The sequence below is a fragment of the Ptychodera flava genome, chromosome 17 (genome assembly GCF_041260155.1).
Source record: "Ptychodera flava strain L36383 chromosome 17, AS_Pfla_20210202, whole genome shotgun sequence".
NCBI lineage: Eukaryota > Metazoa > Hemichordata > Enteropneusta > Ptychoderidae > Ptychodera > Ptychodera flava.
In genome coordinates, this window is record NC_091944.1 from 40,075,450 (window position 1) to 40,093,862 (window position 18,413).

The following is an 18,413-nucleotide window of genomic DNA, read 5'->3' on the forward strand; positions in this document are numbered from 1 at the left end:
CTCGTCGTACTTTACAATCTGTCACTCACACTTTGTCCTAGACTCTCCACAGTCGCTGTGCCTTGTTTTGTGCGCGCCGCGATGGGCCTGCATTCAAAGGCTGTGCAGCTGTGAGCACGCGCTGCCAGACACAGCGACTGTCAGTTCTTGCAAGTATATGAATATTCATAAGGGTAGTGACGTCAAAAGAAAAACCTATCTAACTGGGCGGAGAGAATATATACTAGTAGCCGGTAGACCTATATACGTGGTATGTTTTTATTTTTCATTTTTAAGTTTATTTGGCTATGCTACCTGTCATTTTTGTTTTGATTAACGGATGTGTGGAGTTCTATAAAGTACCCGGATCAGGCAGAAATCCGACCGGTCGCTTGCAAGAACGTCCAGACCCTGGGATTCGCGTCGCGTCTCTGAAGGGCGCGCGCGTGTTCCAACAGGGAAGAACGCGAATCGCAGGGTCTCTGCCAGACTAACTTTGTCCCTCAGAGTCAGACTCCAACTCTAATTCGGAGCAACTTGTCCCGGATGTCTGGGGTTCAAATTGGTATGCCTGTGTGCCTTCAAACCAATTCCCTTCTACATCGCTTTCTGAACTCTGATCAACACTGTCCTCGCTGGAGCAACTTGACAAGTCGCTGTACCTGGAGTCCATGACAACTTAGGCGCCGATGCAGCCAGTGTTTCCTAGGCGTCTGTTAGCACTGTCTATATAGCTGACTTTGTTTGTGGTCTAATTTACGCAAGGACCACTAAGTTCACTTTCGTGTCGATAGTGTGGACCAAATGACATCAATTATTCGTTTTGGTCAATATGCAAATACAGCTGCTTGGCTCAGGTGCGAAAAGGCCTCACTGATCGTCACCAGGCATGAAAAAGGAGTAAAATTTCACCATTTGTGCACATTTTTCCGAACTGACACAATGGGCAATCAATATACAGGTCCCCCAGCTGAGTTTTTAACAGGAAAAAATAAACACTTTGGAAAGCATGTCATAGACACTTTAACAATGTCAGGTTTCTTGATTCAATCATCTTACTAAATGTGAAAATCCAATAATCAATAACACTCTGTACTACTTAAAAGGGACATATGAAATGTTAGAGTTGTAATGATGCTTTAAAATTTGGTTGGACCTGGGCTTTAAAACAGATGTACGTATGTGATGCCACAGGCTCCTTGATAGGTTTTTGCTTGGAAGTGTCCCCATTTGTCTATGATACTGCAATACTTGTTTACATTGAAGAGGTGTTGTTGGGATTGATCGGTATAGACAGTATCAATGTTACTGTGGCAAAATATTCTGTATGCACTGCAGCGTCATGGATAGAGATGTATGAATTGTGAGATGAAAGGCATCTCAAAACTAGCTTTTAGCTGCACACTTTTTAACTCTGGTATCTCAACTTTAGTTACCTGTGTATCAGATTGTTGATGATTTTAAAAAGGTTAGGAGGTCACAAAGAACCATTAACAGTGTAAGTTAAATGATGCATGTCAATTTAAGAATTCATAAATACTGTTGATATGAAGTTTCATTCTCTGTTTCTGTACAGCTGCGCCTTCACAAATACACCCAAATATAATGAAGTCAAAAAGAAAGGTGGAAGAATAGTTTCCAACAAATGGATTTTGCAGTGCTACAAAAAAGAAAGCTTGTTGCCATGGCAAAAGTGAGTGAAATAATGATTTGCATGTGCAGAGTCATCTCAGTGTAACAGCAATGTCAATGCAAGGGACAAAGTTTTCATTTTTTTATCATCATTTCATCATGTTTATATTTGCGCGTGTTAGAACTCATGCAATGTATTCTATCAACAAACAATATCAGTCCCCAACAGAAGTCATTCTTCTTGCCCAGCAAGTAAGATAGAATAGATATTTTAAAAACTTCTTGAAATATTGCATTTATATATCCATGGCATTTTTAACATGCTATGCATGGTATGATCTTCAAATGGATTTCTTCCAAATTTTCATCACTGTTTGATTATATAAATGTGTGTGACTATTGTGTATCTGTTTTAGAAAATTTCCTCCAACAAGTTATATTATTGTAATGTCTTTCTTTGTCACTAATGAAGTTATAGATTAGATAAAGGCTCATCCAGCAGCGATGAGTCTGACAGTGACACTGACTCTGAGTATCAGCCTCTAGTGAAAGTTAGTAGACAAGATAAGCAATCTACATCTACCAAACACAAGAAACCAACACAATCGAAAGCACCGACAGAACAGATCAGCTTAAAAGAAAAAGGTAGGTCAAGATGTTGTGAGTGATACCACAGTGTACAGAGTTCATATGATTGTGTCACTGACGCATGCATACTCTCTTATACTTTTTAAGTGTTTTCTCTGCATCTTAATGCATGGGGCTAATTTGGCCATGTTCATCAAAAAAACTAGTCAGTCTTAAATGAAGAGGAAATGTTAGATTTAGGTTTTGATGTCTACAGCCAATACTCAAACAAGTTTTGACCAATGTCTTTCAAACTTTGCACAAGAACAATGCACTGTAACTTACAGTTGGACATAATTTTTTTAAGACTTACAGTATTAAGACTTACATAACATTTACTTATTCATTGCTTGCTTTTTAACATCATTATCCATGGATCAAGATACAAGCCACAAAGGACAAGAAAAGAAGTCCAAATCTCACAAGAAATTGTTAGATGTATCGCCAGGAAGTGACACTGAAGATGAAATTGAAAGGTAAAGTTTCTGTGGTTTTCTGAACAAATCTTACAATTTTATGATGCAGTACATAAATGACTACACAGCTATTGTTGTTGCAAACATTGGAATTATAGGAATTCTTGAATTTCATAATTCATAACCAGTGCTTCCGTTAACGCAAAATTCTGCATATTTAATGCATGATTACTCTGGAGTACGCAAAGTAAATTGACATCTGCGTAATCTGATACGCATTGAATAAACACAGTCTCTGAAACAAAGACATGAGCACACGTGGTTTCCCTCCAATGAGTAGTTTATCATGGACTAAAAATAAAATGGTTTCTGATAAAATATGTTCATGATTTTGCAATATTTTGCCCTACTTCCTGCCAATTATGTCACATCAATTGTTTCCTTCAAGGCTGTACCAGTAGAAATGTAACATATTCAATAGTTTGTCATAATTTCAAAACAATGTTTTTCCCCGTTGCGCCTGATGCGTACTTGTAAACCCAGAAGATTTCCTTGTCGAATATCAACAATTTAAGCTAAGGCTATGCAGACTTAGAAATAATAGTTTTATGGCGGTCTGCACGCTTCTTTACAAAGAGTATCGTGACCTCATTCCAAATACTGCAAAGTTGGCCATAATTGCAGCCATGATTCCAGTCTCATCTGTCCCCTGTGAAAGTTCAGTACCCAAAACAGGATTAAAACATCGAAACGTAGTTTTCTGAGTGAAGATGTCATAAATGGTCTGATGGTGATAACCATGGAAGGGTGAAGACTTGGTGAATTTGACTTCAGAGCAGCGACGATAGAGTTTAGGCAGCAAAGAGATAATCAGATGTAGTAGACAGAAAAAGTAAAGAAATGAGTACTGTCTACAGAGAATAGAACAGAAGAGTTTTGAAGATTGTAAAAATCATCAAATAAAAGACAAACGTTGTCACTGTTGATGTTTATTGAACACTTTATTCATTGACTTTTGAACCGGTTTTCGATATCGAGTATACAGCTATTTAATAGGTACTTACATGTACTTGTACGCATTTTGGATACATTTTATGCAAATAAGAAACCGTTTGCGTACAGCCTTACGCAGATTTGAAAATTCTAACGGCAGCTCTGCATGTTTATGTATTGTGCCTTATGTGATTACGAAAGTCAACAATGCATCTTTTGTTGGGATGGTCTTCAACAAAAATCTGGTTGAAACAAACAAAATGAGTAGAGTTACTGTCATGTTTTGTAAATTATGTCATATGCTACGTCAATTACGTTGTATGGCTTGTCAAAAAGGGCAATACATACCCATATATTTACATGAAATTCATTTAATTCAATAGAAATTACTGGTTGTAGGAAAAATCATTATAGTAAATTGAAAAGACCCTCATCCTCATTGTTCGAAAAAGTAGGCATATTTGGTATCTATAAACTACTGGTATGTACTATAATAATTGCAACTTGGAATCTTTGTTCAAGCAGAAGTCAGTTCTAGGTTACCAGATACCGGAATTTTTTCACACCTACCAGATATTTATACAAGAGACAGAATATTCAAAATGATTTAATTATCCCAAAAGTCAAACAGAAAGCAGGTGAATTCGGTATACATTACAAGGGTACATAGACCTAGTATCCCAACTTAATCAGAAACGGTGAGAGTAGATATTGCCTCAAGGATATGACTCACATTCAAAGGTCGATTCTCACAATTTTATTTTTATTTCAAATTTTAAACCCCTGACATGTGGTCTTTCTTTTGGCAAAAAGTAGGGTCACATCGTACCAGAAAATTCCTGAAATATTTCTAAAATGGTAAACTATCAGCTACATCGTGTTTTTGGCTCCGCTGTCAGCGACGCGGAGCTTATCAAATAGGTTGATTTTCCGTCGTTGTGCGTCGTCGTTTGTCAACAATTGCCTTCTCCTCTGAAACCACAAGTCCAAATGCTTTGAAATTTTATATGCAGTTCACTTGGGATGACCTCACTTAAGTTTGTTCAAATCGTGGTGAAATTTGCATATTTGTATTTTGGGGCCATTTTTTGCTGTTTTTGGTAAAAAAATCTTCTTCTCTGAAATCACTTGTCTGATTGCTTTGAAATTTGATATGCAGTTTACTTAGGGTGACTTCAGTCAGATTTGTTCAAATCGTGGTTAAATTTGCATATCTGTATTTTTAAGGCAATTTTTGTTGTTTTTGGTAAAACAATTTTTGAAAATCTTCCTCTTCAAAACTACCAGTCAGATAGCTTTGATATTTGGTACAGAGGTCCCAAGGGATGATCTATTTCAGATTTCTTCAAATTGTGCAGAAATATGTAAATTTGCATTTTTAAGGCAATTATTGCCATTTTTTGTCAAAAAATGTGTTTCTCGAAAAGTACTGGTCTGATAGCTTTGAAATCTGGTATACAGGTTTCTATAGATGAACTTAGTAGTATGTATTGAATTTCTGATGAAATCTGTAATTTTTTATTTTTGGGGCAATTTTTGCCATTTTTGGTCGAGAAACGTGTATTTCCAAAACTACTCATCTGATAGCTTTGAAATTTGGTATACAAGTTCCTATAGATGAACTACAAGATATTCATTGAAATTATGATGAAATCTGCAATTTTGAATTTTGGGGCAATTTTTTCCATTTTTGGTCAAAAAATGTGTTTCTCAAAAAATACTGGTCTAATAGCTTTGAAATTTGGCATACATGTTTCTACAGATGAACTAAGTAATATATGTTGAATTTCTGATGAAATCTGTAATTTTGTATTTTGGGGCAGTTTTTGCCATATTTTGTCAAAAAAATGTGTATTTCCAAAACTACTCATCTGATAGCTCTGAAATTCGGTATACAGGTTCATACAGATGATCTAAATGATATTTATTGAAAAAATGATGAAATCTGCAATTTTTACCTTCTCGTGTCTATTTATGGACGGAGAGAAGGTATTAGATTTAAAAACTAGTATGCTGGTGTCAACTTCTACTTCCGTCTGTTAACTTCTACTTCCGTCTGTCAAGATCCGTTGACGTCATGCCATTGTGATGGGTCATATCATAAACTGGTGGGCAGTGTTCATGGTTCAGGTTGAGATGTAGGAGAACGATTTTGAGCTGTGACAAAAATCAAGGGACCTAGCGGCATAGCCACAGTGTAAAGCCTTTCTCCAAGGTTTCTTAGCTGACTACGATCTATTACAGACTACCAAGCTGACGTTAGGGGTACTCACTTTGTGTTTGCTCACTCTGTGTGCGCTAGTGTTCGGTACTGCCTTGCGTGGATATCCCCTCATGGCCTCACGTGATATGGACCCGTTGCATTACCTGCAGATAAGCATATGCTATGCCTCTGAGTCTGAAAACGGTCATTGTGTAAGCCTGTCGGCATTTTCGTAGCATTTTTTCTCATTTAAATTTGCAAAATATCAGCGATTACCTCAATATTGCAAGATAACTCTTCCCAATCGTTTCCTGGAGTTTCAGAGTCATATGAACGAAAATGAGTGAAAGTTTTAGACAGGAAATTCGGATGTCGGTCATGTTCAATGTTTACAGTACAATCAGAAGTTTCAATATGTAGAGGAAATAACTAACAAACACTGTTCATGATGCCCGCCCTCTAGAGGCAGACCTTCCTATATGAAATACCACATTTGATGCTCGTGGAAAGCTTGACCACACAAAGGAGCATTTTTAACTTTTAGAAAATGACAAATTGAATAAGAAGGTATTCTGAAAATGTCAAATACTGAGGGAAAATGCGCAAATATTCAAAATAAACAGGTTAACTGACTGGTCAGCCATAAAAAACAATGAAAATGTTTATGATCAAAAGTTTTTTAGATGTGCACATTTTAACAAATACAGAAATTATTAACATTATAAATATAAGACCAAACTATTTTTTAGCTTACATTTGGTATACCAATGTGAGGTAATCGTATAAGCTGAATCAGTTCATTTGCATCCGATTTGCATGTATGTATGTACGTACGTACGTATGTATGTATGTATGTATGTATGTATGTATGTATGTATGTATGTATGTCCGTCCACATCAAAAACACCTAAACCACAGCACCTACTGTCTTAGTATTTTGTGTACAGGTGTACCTAGGGGTGTAGATGTGAATTTCTTCAAATGAACTTGTCAGTGTCAAAAATATGCAAATGAAGGGAAAAAAGGAAAAAACCTGCAAATTGCTAAAACTCTGTAACCGTTGGTCTGATAGGGTTGAAACTTGGTGTGCAGGTTCCTTTAGGTATTTTAAATTAGGTGTTTAAAATTTGGGATGAAATTTGCATGTTTCTATTTTTGGGGTAATTTTTTCAGTTTTTAGTCAAAAAATGTTTTTCTCTGAAACCACTCATCTGATTGCTTTGAAAGTTGGTATACATGTTCCTCAGGATGACCTCAGTCAAGTTTATACAAATTGAATTGAAATTTTCATATTTGTAATTTTGGGGCAATTTTCCGAATTTTTGGTCAAAAATTTTTTTATTCAAAAACTACTAATCTGATAGCTGTGATATTTGGTATACAGGTTCCTAAGGTTGATCAAAATCAGTTAAATGAATATCGTGAAGATGTCTTAAATTTTGTATTTTTGCTGAATTTTTTGGTTAATTTTCTCATTTTAAGTAAAATTTCTTCTTCTCTAAAACCACTAGCCCAATTGCTCTCAAATTTAGATTGGGTGTTTGCAAGGGTGTTACCCTTCTAATTGTTGAAATTACGAAAAAATATTACTGTTTTGGAGCAATTTTTGTCATTTTTGGTCAAAAAATCGTAAAAAATATTTACTTTTTAAAGCCCCTGAACAGACAGCTTTTATATTTGGTGTACAGATGTCCAGGGATGACAATAGTTAGATATGTGGAAATTGTCCTGAAGTATACAAATTTGTATTTTTAAGACAATTTTGTCATTTTTGGTCAAGAAAACTTGTTCTCAAAATTACTTGTCTGATAGCTTTGTAATTTGCTACAAAAGTTCCGAGGGATGTTATTAGATAGATTTTCTGCTCAAAGTGTTCGCAACCCCCAAATTTTTATATTTTAGGTAGTTTTCTCAGTTTGTGACCTTAAATGACCTACACCAACCCAGGATATGTTGTGAGACAGTTTCAAAGGCTGTGAACATAATTTTGTCATATTTGGTATCAATTTGTAGTAAAATTTGATCCAGACAAAGCAGAGGTAAATTTTTTTAATTGCAAACCAATTTTTGCAACTTTTGCTTGTAAGACACACAAGAACTGATGAGAAATTTGGATCCAGGATAATTACAGATGTCGTAATCACCCCCCCCCACCCCCACAGTGGAAGGCATTTCACTATCTGTAACTTATTTAAGTGCTGTTTACATTCAAATGAAAGCTCTAATAGCATTAATTAACCCTTTTCCTGCCAGACAGTAATAACTGTATCACTTCCCCATCAGCCAAGTCAGTAAAAAGCGGTATTGAGCCAAAAAATGACCTATTTTCACTCACTTGGCTTGGTATGTTATAGCATCTTTTGTCCAAAAAAATCAACTTTACACTATTATGTTTTCAACAGCCTTCAAATGTACAGTATTATGTTAAAATACATCATATGGAATACGTTGTGTTTCATTAATTTTAACCATCTTGACCTGGTGGTGAAATATGGACTTGGCAGGAAAAGGGTTAAAACATCCCCAAGGTTGTAAATATATTTCCTGCCAGCTGGTCTTTTGTAAACATGGTCTACCAAGGGGTGGAATATTTGATATTCAGGAGTGGGTAGGATCTAGGAGATTGATGAGGTAGCATTACTTTTTACCAGATCTCTTGTACATTTTTTCCCACTCTTTATTTTTTCCCCACTCTCCCACCTCTTCTTTTTGTCAAGCCTTCTCTGGCTAATTTTTTTGTTGACTTTTGCGTAATATTTGTATGTAGGATCTGCTTGTCCCATTGCTGTACAAGTTGGTAGGCATGTTCCTCAAGATGACCTCCAGTACCTAAGTTGCAGACCTTATTTGCTTTTGTCATTCTTGTTTTTCTGGTTTAAATATTTCTTGATTTTACCAATTCAAACCGAATGTGAGCACACTGTCCTTGACGGTATTTTTCAGGGATGGGACAGGTTGGAAATGAGGGGTGAGAGACAAAGGCACTTCTATTGCTGCATGTGGATGCAGCCACACCATTCCATTGACAGCATACTTATTCACTGTGTTGTGTTCAAGTTTCATATTGTACTGACTGTCATACAAGGATAACATAAGCAAATCAAATCAAATCAAATTTGAAAAGGATCAATGCTGTTGTGTGGATTTTGCTGAACATGGCTGATTTTAATATTTTGCCCTATATATTTGGTGTCCGGAAAAGGCATATTTTGATGTAAAGTGAAATTAACACTACATTGCTGACAGTAATGTTACCGTTTTTGCATGAACTTTTCTTTTTTAAATTATAGTATATTTGTACTTCAAACAGATTAACACTTATCATGATGATGTCAACCCATAATTTTACTTCACAAAGACTGTAATTCTGCCAATTTTTTTTATTATTCAGTCATTTTTAGCTCACGTGTGTAAACACGTGGGCTAATGTCATAGCGATGTCTGTCTGTCTGTCCGTGTGTGTATGTCTGTCTGTCTGTCTGTCTGTCTGTTTACACGATAACTCAAAAACGCCTGAACAGATTCAAGTAAGATTTGGTACACAGGTACCATATGCTACTTGCAAGAACTTATTAGATTTTCGTTAGTATGGCTTGCATATTAATGAAGTTATGCAATATTGGTTTTTTTTCCGTACAGTGGTTTCCCTATGGAGACGGTAATGACAGTGTAGACATATATCAAGAAATCCTGCACAAAATTTCATGAAACTTTTCACAGATGACAATCTCAGAACATTATGATGATACTGTGAGTGTCATGTCAATTATCTTCTCATTTGCTCATTTAATGAACTTTTGTTATTAGTGACATAACTCTGAAATTCCTGTACCAAACTTGATGATACTTGCAACAAACATTGATCTGATATATATCTAATTATACTTAGAAGCATTGGGCAGTGTCAAATTAATAAAAGCTCATTTGCATATTTTATTAAGTTTTGTAATTAGTCATATAACTCCGATATAACTGCAGCAAATGTGATGAAATCTGCAGCAGATACTGATCCGACTGATATCTAACTAGTGTAAAGCATTCAGTAGTGTGAAATAAATTAAGGGACCATTTGCATATTTAATGAACTTTGTAATTAGGTATATAACTTTGAAATTATGGCACCAAAGTCAGTGAAATTGGCTACAGATATTGTTTTGATAAATATCTAATTGTACTGAGAAGCATTTGGCAGTGTCAAGTTAACAAATAGGTGATTTGCATATTTTATGAAGTTTGTAATTAGTGATGTAACTCCAAAATAACTGTACCAAATGTGATGAAATCTGCTGCAGATACTGATCCAACAGATATGTAATTGTGGTGTAGAGCATTTTGTTGTGTGAAGTTAATTAAGGGTTCATTTGCATATTTAATGAATTTTGTAATTAGTGATATTACTCCAAAAGTACAGCGTTAAATTTGATGAAACTTGCTACAGATGTTGATCTGATAAATATCCAATTGTACTGAGAAGCATTGAGCAGTGTCAAGTTAATAATTAGCTCATTTGCATATTCCATGAAGTTTTATAATTAGTCAGGAACTCCGAAATAACCGCATCAAATGTGATGAAAACTGCTGCATATACTGATCCGACAGATATCTAGCTGTGTTGTAAAGCATTTAGTAGTGTAAAGTTAATTAAGGGGTCATTTGCATATTTAACAAGTCATTGACAATGACATAGTCCCCACTTGTAATAGGAGTATTAGTCTTGATGGGGCAGGGAAATGTGGTCATTAAGAAGTGTCACTGGAGTGTATACGTTCAGATCTATGGGCACATAGGTTTATGTCATTTTTCTCAATTTATAACAAGAGGCATGTCTAAGTTATGGTTCTTAATCGGGAAAAAAGATCAGACCTCTAGCTGTATTAGCCAGCCAAGAAATACATATGTGCATAATAAATGAGGTACAAGATGTGACATCTTAAGGTCTAATATCCTATCAAAATTGAAGCGTATAGAACTTGTGGTTACTGAGTTATGCATATATATATATGATAATAATCAAGGTCAAAGTGACATTTGGAAAAAAAAATTGTATTGCTAATTAATCTATATGCCAAAATCAGACCTCCAGCTCTATTGGCTTGCCCAGAATTAGATATGAGCATAATTAATGAGGTAAAGCGTGTGTTGTCATAAGGTCTTCAATCCTACTAAATATAAAGGACATAGCACTTGTGGTTACTTATTTATTGACAAATATGTATATTTTAGGTAAAAGGTTATCAAGATCACATGACATTTTGTCAAAAAATTTCCATCCTATAGTTATCCCAATATACCATAAATCAGACATTCAGCTCTATTGGCTTGCTCAGAATTAGATAATTTATGAGATACAATATGTGGCGTCATAAGGTGTCCCATCATACCAAATATGAAAGGTGTAGCACTTGTGGTTACTGAGTTATGGACAAATATGTATATTCGAGGTCAAAGGTCATTGAGATCACGTGACATTTTGTCAAAAAAATTGTATTGCTAAGTTATCCCTATATACCAAAAATCAGACCACTAGCTCTATTGGCTCGTCCAAAATTACATATGCACATAATTAATGAGGTATAATATTTGGCGTCATAAGGTGTTGCATCATACCATATATGAAAGGTTTAGCACTTGTGGTTACTGAGTTATGGACAAATATGTATATTTGAGGTCAAAGGTCATTGAAGTCACGTGACATTTTGTCAAAAAAATTGTATTGCTAAGTTATCCCTATATACCAAAAATCAGACCTCTAGCTCTATTGGCTAGCTCAAAATTAGATATGCACATAATTAATGAGGTATAATATGTGGCGTCATAAGGTGTCCCATCATACCAAATATGAAGGGTATAGCACTTGTGGTTACTGAGTTATGGACAAATATGTATATTTGAGGTCAAAGGTCACCAAGGTCACATGATATTTTGTCAAAGTGTCTGAGATATCTGCGTGAACAGGTGGACTCACGGATGGACTCACGGACAGACATGACCCAATCTATAAGCCCCCTGGACTTTATTTGTGGGTAGTAAAAACTGTGTCACTGCATCTGTTTTGCAACATGAATACGATGAGAACCTAAATTTTTATTTTTGATGGCCTTACACATGGAAGTCTATGGAGAGCTGCCTATATACATGGGAGTCTATGGAGGTATTAACTAAAAAGTCCTCTAACACGGCCAAATTTGATCGCATTGTGAAACAAATCGACTTGCATCTGTATGAGGTAGGGTACTATTCTTTTGCAAAGTTTGAAAGAAATTGACCAAGGCATCTCTGAGATATCTGCCTGAACGGATTGACGGACGCATGCACGCACGCACGCACACACACATGCACACACGCACGGACATGACCAAACCTATAAGTCCCCCGGACGGTGTCCGTGGGGACTAATAAACTTTGTAATTAGGTATCTAACTCTGAAATTATGGCACCAAATTTTGTGCTACAGATATTGATTTGATAAATATTTAATTGTGCTCTGAATCATTAAACAGTGTCAAGTTAATTTAGGGTTTATTTGCATATTTAATGAACTTTGTAATTAGTGACATTACTCTAAAATTACATTTAATTAAATAAAAGGTGCTACAAATGTTGATCTGATGGATATCATTAGGGGAACGCTCCATTAACTTAGAAGTACCCAACTAACCCGAGTTGGTTATCAGAGGATTAATCTCTCTATGTCAACATATGCGAACAGATCATCTTTTAGTGTAAACAAAACATTAGCACTGCCGAAACTACTTTAAGCATGGCCTAGGCCGGTCGCACTCAGGATTTCCGACCAGCGTTAAAATTGCCGTCCAGCACTTGCTGTTCCTTTGAGGTTATCATTTAGTTCATAAAATTGCATGAAGAGTTGACAAAAACAATGGTACTATGGAATCCCTTTCAATAAAATGCTGTTTAAACAATACCAGCGGTTGATTAACGTACGCTGATTTTGCATACGAAAAGCTTTTTAAGTTGGTTGAGGGTACGTTTATAAAGATCATTGCCCTTTGAACTAAAGTTTTCCTGTCACACAATATCTCTGTATGATCGAAAGGAGACAAACTAAAGATTTTTTGCTTTGTATGAATGTTTATATCCCTATAAAAGAAAATACGGAAGCTAAAATCAGCACAACAAAACAGGACCTTTACTAACACGTGCTCTTTCAATTTCAGTTCAGACTCAATGAGTGGCATTGCGGAAAGGTGCATTCAATGCAATGAAAGTCACGAGCAAACTTTGGTGTCAACGGATCCAGTCTTTGAATTATCAACGAACACTCACTTATTTTTCTGGTCAAAAAGCCAAAGGCTACTTGTCCATCGCAATAAGCCTCTCTGTTTGCAGCGTGTTCATTTTTAGTCCTATGGCGGCCAAATTGACTGGCTACTTCCATATTTTGGCTGGCTACTTTTCAGCAATGTTTCGCTCTCTAGCCCTGAAATTCTGGTTTTGATAATAACATTTTTAGCTCCGCTGTCAGCGACGCGGAGCTTATCAAATAGGTTGATTTTCCGTCATCGTCCGTCGTCATCCGTCGTCCGTCGTCCGTCAACAATTACCTTCTCCTCTGAAACTGCCAGTCCAATTGCTTTGAAATTTTATATGCAGTTCACTTGGGGTGACCACACTTAAGTTTGTTCAAGTCGTGGTGAAATTTGCATATTTGTATTTTTGGGGCAATTTTTGGTGTTTTTGGTAAAAAAATCTTCTTCTCTGAAACCGCTTGTCCGATTGCTTTGAAATTTGATATGCAGTTTACTTAGGGTGACTTCAGTCAGATTTGTTCAAATCGTGGTCTAATTTGCATATTTGTATTTTGAAGGCAATTTTTGTCATTTTTGGTAAAAAAATCTTTAAAAATCTTCTTCTTCAAAACTACCAGTCAGATAGCTTTGATATTTGGTACATATGTCCCTAGGGATGATCTATTTCAGATTTGTTCAAATCGTGCAGAAATATGCAAATTTGCATTTTTAAGGCAATTTTTGCCATTTTTGGTCAAAAAATGTATTTCTCAAAAAGTACTGGTCTAATAGTTTTGAAATTTGGTATACACGTTTCTATAGATGAACTGAGTAATATATATGAATTTGTATGAAATATGAAATTTTGTATTTTTGGGGCATTTTTCGCCATTTTTGGTCAAAAAATGTGTATTTCCAAAACTATTTATCTGATAGCTTTGAAATTTGGTATACAGGTTCCTAGATAAACTACATGATATTTATTGAAATTGTGATGAAATCTGCAATTTTGTATTTTTGGGGCAATTTTTGCCATTTTTGGTCCAAAAATGTGTATTTCCAAAAACTACTCATCTGATAGCTTTGCAATTTGGTATACAGGTTTTACAGATCACCTTAATGACATTTGTTGACATTATGATGAAATCTGCAAATTTGTAATTTTTGGGCAATTTTTGCCATTTTTGGTCAAAAAATGTATTTCTCAAAAATTAGTGGTCTGATAGCTTTGAAATTTGGAATACAGGTTTCTACAGATGAGTTCAGTAATATGTAATGAATTTCTGATGAAATCTGTAATTTTGTATTTTGGGGCAATTTTTGCCATTTTTGGTCAAAACGTGTATTTCCAACACTAGTCATTTGATAGCTTTGAAATTTGGTATACAGGTCTCTATAGATGAACTAAATGATATTTATTAAAAAATAATGATGAAATCTGCAATTTTGAATTTTTGGGGCAATTTTTCCCATTTTTGGTCAAAAAAAGTACTGGTCTAACAGCTTTGAAATTTGGTATACAGGTTTCTATATGTGAAGTTATGAACTAAATTTGATCTCTTGAAATTATGATGAAATCTGCAATTTCATTTTTTGGGGCAATTGTTGCCATCTTTGGTCAGAAAATTTTATTCTCAAAAAACTACTCATCAGATAGCTTTGGTTGACATGTTCTTAGGGATGATCCGATGTGATATATTCAAAGTATGATGAAATCTTCAATTGTGTATTTTTGCAGCTTATTTTAGCCACTTTTTTCTGGCCTCTGCATTAAGCTATCAAAGATTTCCACCTTCCTAATCAACATGTGTAAAAAATAGTTATTCTCTACATAAACACAGCGGAGCTATATCGGCCGCTAGGTCGCTTGTGATATTTTTGTTGTCTTGCTACCCGGAGATAACATTTCAGAAGTGCCGATATGGCTATATTTAGTCTAGCAATATACGCGGTGAACTTGTTGCTATCTAGTATCAGCCTGTAGTACCGCGATCTGCGAACGTGTACTGTACTGGGAATCGCTCTCGAGGTCAGCCTTGCTTTCCCAACTACAGCCCGAATTATTCTCACGTTCACATCGGGTGTAGCTTACCACTGGACTGACGTTACGCCCACGAATAGCCAACCGTTTCCAAATAAAGTAGACGTTTGTTTCTCTCAAACGCGACAGAGAAGAAAGTCAAACGCGGAAGAGAAAGTCGATGCTTGAGAGCTTTGGTTTTCTGCGTAAGAGTAGGGCTTTGTCTGATGGGTTTGGTAGGTTTTTGATCAAATGTAAAGTGACCAAAAGTTACTGGGTCTCATTAGTCCCCATGGATACCGTCCGGGGGACTTATAGGTTTGGTCATGTCCGTGCGTGCATGCATGCGTGCGAGCGTCTGTCCGTCTGTCCGTCTGTCCGTCTACGCAGATATGTCAGAGACACAAGAAGCAATTTCATTCAATATGGCTGCCAGGTGGCCATTTTATTACGATTTTTTCATATACAGAGCCATAACTCAGACATGTTTCAACCGATTTTATTCAAAGTTGGTACAAGCACATTGACCAATGTCATAGATATGCACATCAATTTGTTTTGTGATACGATCCAATATGGCTGCTGTGTGGCCATTTTGTTACGATTTTTTCATATACAGAGGCAAACTCAGGCATATCTCAACCGATTTTATTCAAAGTTGGTACAAGAACATTGACCTATGTCATACATATGTACGTCGATTTGTTATGTGATACGATACAATATGTTTCAGCCCATTTTATTCAAAGTTGGTACAAGGAGATTGACTAATGTCATACATATCCATGTCAGTTTGTTATGTGATACGATCCAATATGGCTGCCTTGTGGCCATTTTGTTACAATTTTTTCATTTACAGAGCCATAATACTCTCAGGCATATCTCAACCAATTTTATTCAAAGTTGGTACAAGGACATTAACCTATGTCATACATATGTATGTCAATTTGTTTCATGATATGATCCAATATGGCTGCATGGCAGCCATTTTGTTACAATTTTTTCGTGTCCTTAGCCAAAATTTGGGCATGTATCAACTAATTTTATCCACCGATTTTATTCAAACTTAGTACAAGGACATTGACCTATGTCATACATATGCACATTGATTTGTTTTATGATACAATCCAATATGGCCGCCGTGTGGCCATTTTTTTCCAATTTTTTCATGTCCGGAACCATAACTCAGACATGTATCAAGCAAATTTATTCAAAGTTGGTACAAGGACATTGACTTATTTATACATACGTATGTCGATTGGTTTCACGAGATGGTCCAATATGGCCACATGGTAGCAATTTTGTTATGGTTGTTTCATGTCGAGAGCCATAACTCTGGCAAGTCTCAGCTGATCTTATTAGTCCCCACGGACACCGTCCGGGGGGACTTATAGGTTTGGTCATGTCCGTGCGTGTGTGCGTCCGTGCGTGCGTGTGTGCGTGCGTCCGTCCGTTCACGCAGATATCTCAGAGATGCAAGAAGCGATTTCATTCAAACTTGGTACAAGGATTACTTCATATGTCATACAGATGCACGTCGATTTGTTTTGTGATACGATCCAATATGGCCGCCAGGCGGCCATTTTATTACGATTTTTTCATGTACAGAGCCATAACTCAGACATGTTTCAACCGATTTTATTCAAAGTTGGTACAATGACATTGACCAACGTCATAGATATGCACGTCATTTTGTTTTGTGATACGATCCAATATGGCCGCCAGGCGGCCATTTTATTACGATTTTTTCATGTACAGAGCCAGATCTCAGACATGTTTCAACCGATTTTATTCAAAGTTGGTACAAGGACATTGACCAATGTCATAGATATGCACGTCATTTTGTTTTGTGATACGATCCAATATGGCCACCAGGCGGCCATTTTATTACGATTTTTTCATGTACAGAGCCAGATCTCAGACATGTTGCAACCGATTTTATTCAAAGTTGGTACAAGGACATTGACCAATGTCATAGATATGCACGTCATTTTGTTTTGTGATACAATCCAATATGGCCGCCAGGCGGCCATTTTATTACGATTTTTTCATGTACAGAGCATAACTCAGACATGTTTCAACCGATTTATCAAAGTTGGTACAAGGACATTGACCAATGTCATAGATATGCATGTTGATTTGTTTTGTGATACGATCCAATATGGCCGCCAGGCGGCCATTTTATTACAATATTTTCATATACAGTGCCATAACTCAGACATGTTTTAACCGATTTTATTCAAAGTTGGTACAAGGACATTGACCAATGTCATAGATATGCATGTCAATTTGTTTTGTGATACAATCCAATATGGCTGCTGTGTGGCCATTTTATTACGATTTTTTCATATGCAGAGGCATAACTCAGGCATAACTCAACCGATTTTATTCAAAGTTGGTACAAGGACATTGACCTATGTCTTACATATGTACGTCAATTTGTTATGTGATATGATCCAATATGGCGCTAGGCAGCCATTTTATTACGATATTTTCATGTACAGAGCAATAACTCAGACATGTTTCAACGGATTTTATTCAAAGTTGGTACAAGGAGATTGACTAATGTCATACATATGCATGTCAATTTGTTATGTGATACGATCCAATATGGCTGCCTTGCGGCCATTTTATTACGATTTTTTCCTGTCGAGGGCCATAATACTCTAAGGCATATCTTAACCGATTTTATTCAAAGTTGGTACAAGGACATTAACCTATGTCATACATATGTATGTCAATTTGTTTCTTGATATGATCCAATATGGCTGCATGGCAGCCATTTTGTTACAATTTTTTCGTGTCCTTAGCCAAAACTTGGGCATGTCTCAATTAATGAAGAGGACTCTATCCTCTTAGGACATGTAATCTAAATACCCATTAACAAGTGGGGACTGTGTCATCAACGATGACTTGTTCAAAGTTGGTACATGTACATTGACTTACGTCATACATATACATGTTGATTTTTAGCTACTATAGACTATAGTCTATAGAAGCTATTGGGATGGGTATCCGTCCGGCCTCCGTCGTCAGTCTGTATGTATGTATGTATGTATGTATGTCTGTTTGTGAGGCGTCCGTCCACTCAAATATCTTGAGAACCGCAGTACTTACTGATTTGATATTTGTTGTGTAGATTAAAAATGTGATTTTGAGAAACTATTTTTTTTAATTTTTTGATATTGTTGAAAATAGGCAAATTAATGCCAAAAAAGGTGTTTTTGGTAAAAAATCTTCTTCTTCGTAACCGCTGGTCAGACAGCTTTGTTATTTGGTATACAGGTCCCTAG

The 18,413-nt window shown here is 36.1% G+C and overlaps 1 protein-coding gene across 6 annotated transcripts in view; it reads left to right on the plus strand.

Moving 5' to 3' along the window:
* Positions 1 to 18,413, plus strand: part of LOC139116309 (DNA repair protein XRCC1-like) — a 216,354-nt gene that overhangs the window by 148,089 nt on the left and 49,852 nt on the right. For 4 of the 6 annotated variants that reach the window (XM_070678935.1, XM_070678939.1, XM_070678938.1 and 1 more), the window contains 3 exons: positions 1,556 to 1,672; positions 2,084 to 2,256; positions 2,621 to 2,714. In XM_070678935.1, coding sequence (XP_070535036.1) covers positions 1,556 to 1,672; positions 2,084 to 2,256; positions 2,621 to 2,714 — 384 coding nt within the window. Of the gene's footprint in view, positions 1 to 1,555; positions 1,673 to 2,083; positions 2,257 to 2,620; positions 2,715 to 9,489; positions 9,561 to 18,413 lie in introns of those variants that run through there. The other 2 variants (XM_070678940.1, XM_070678936.1) reach the window with 2 other exon arrangements.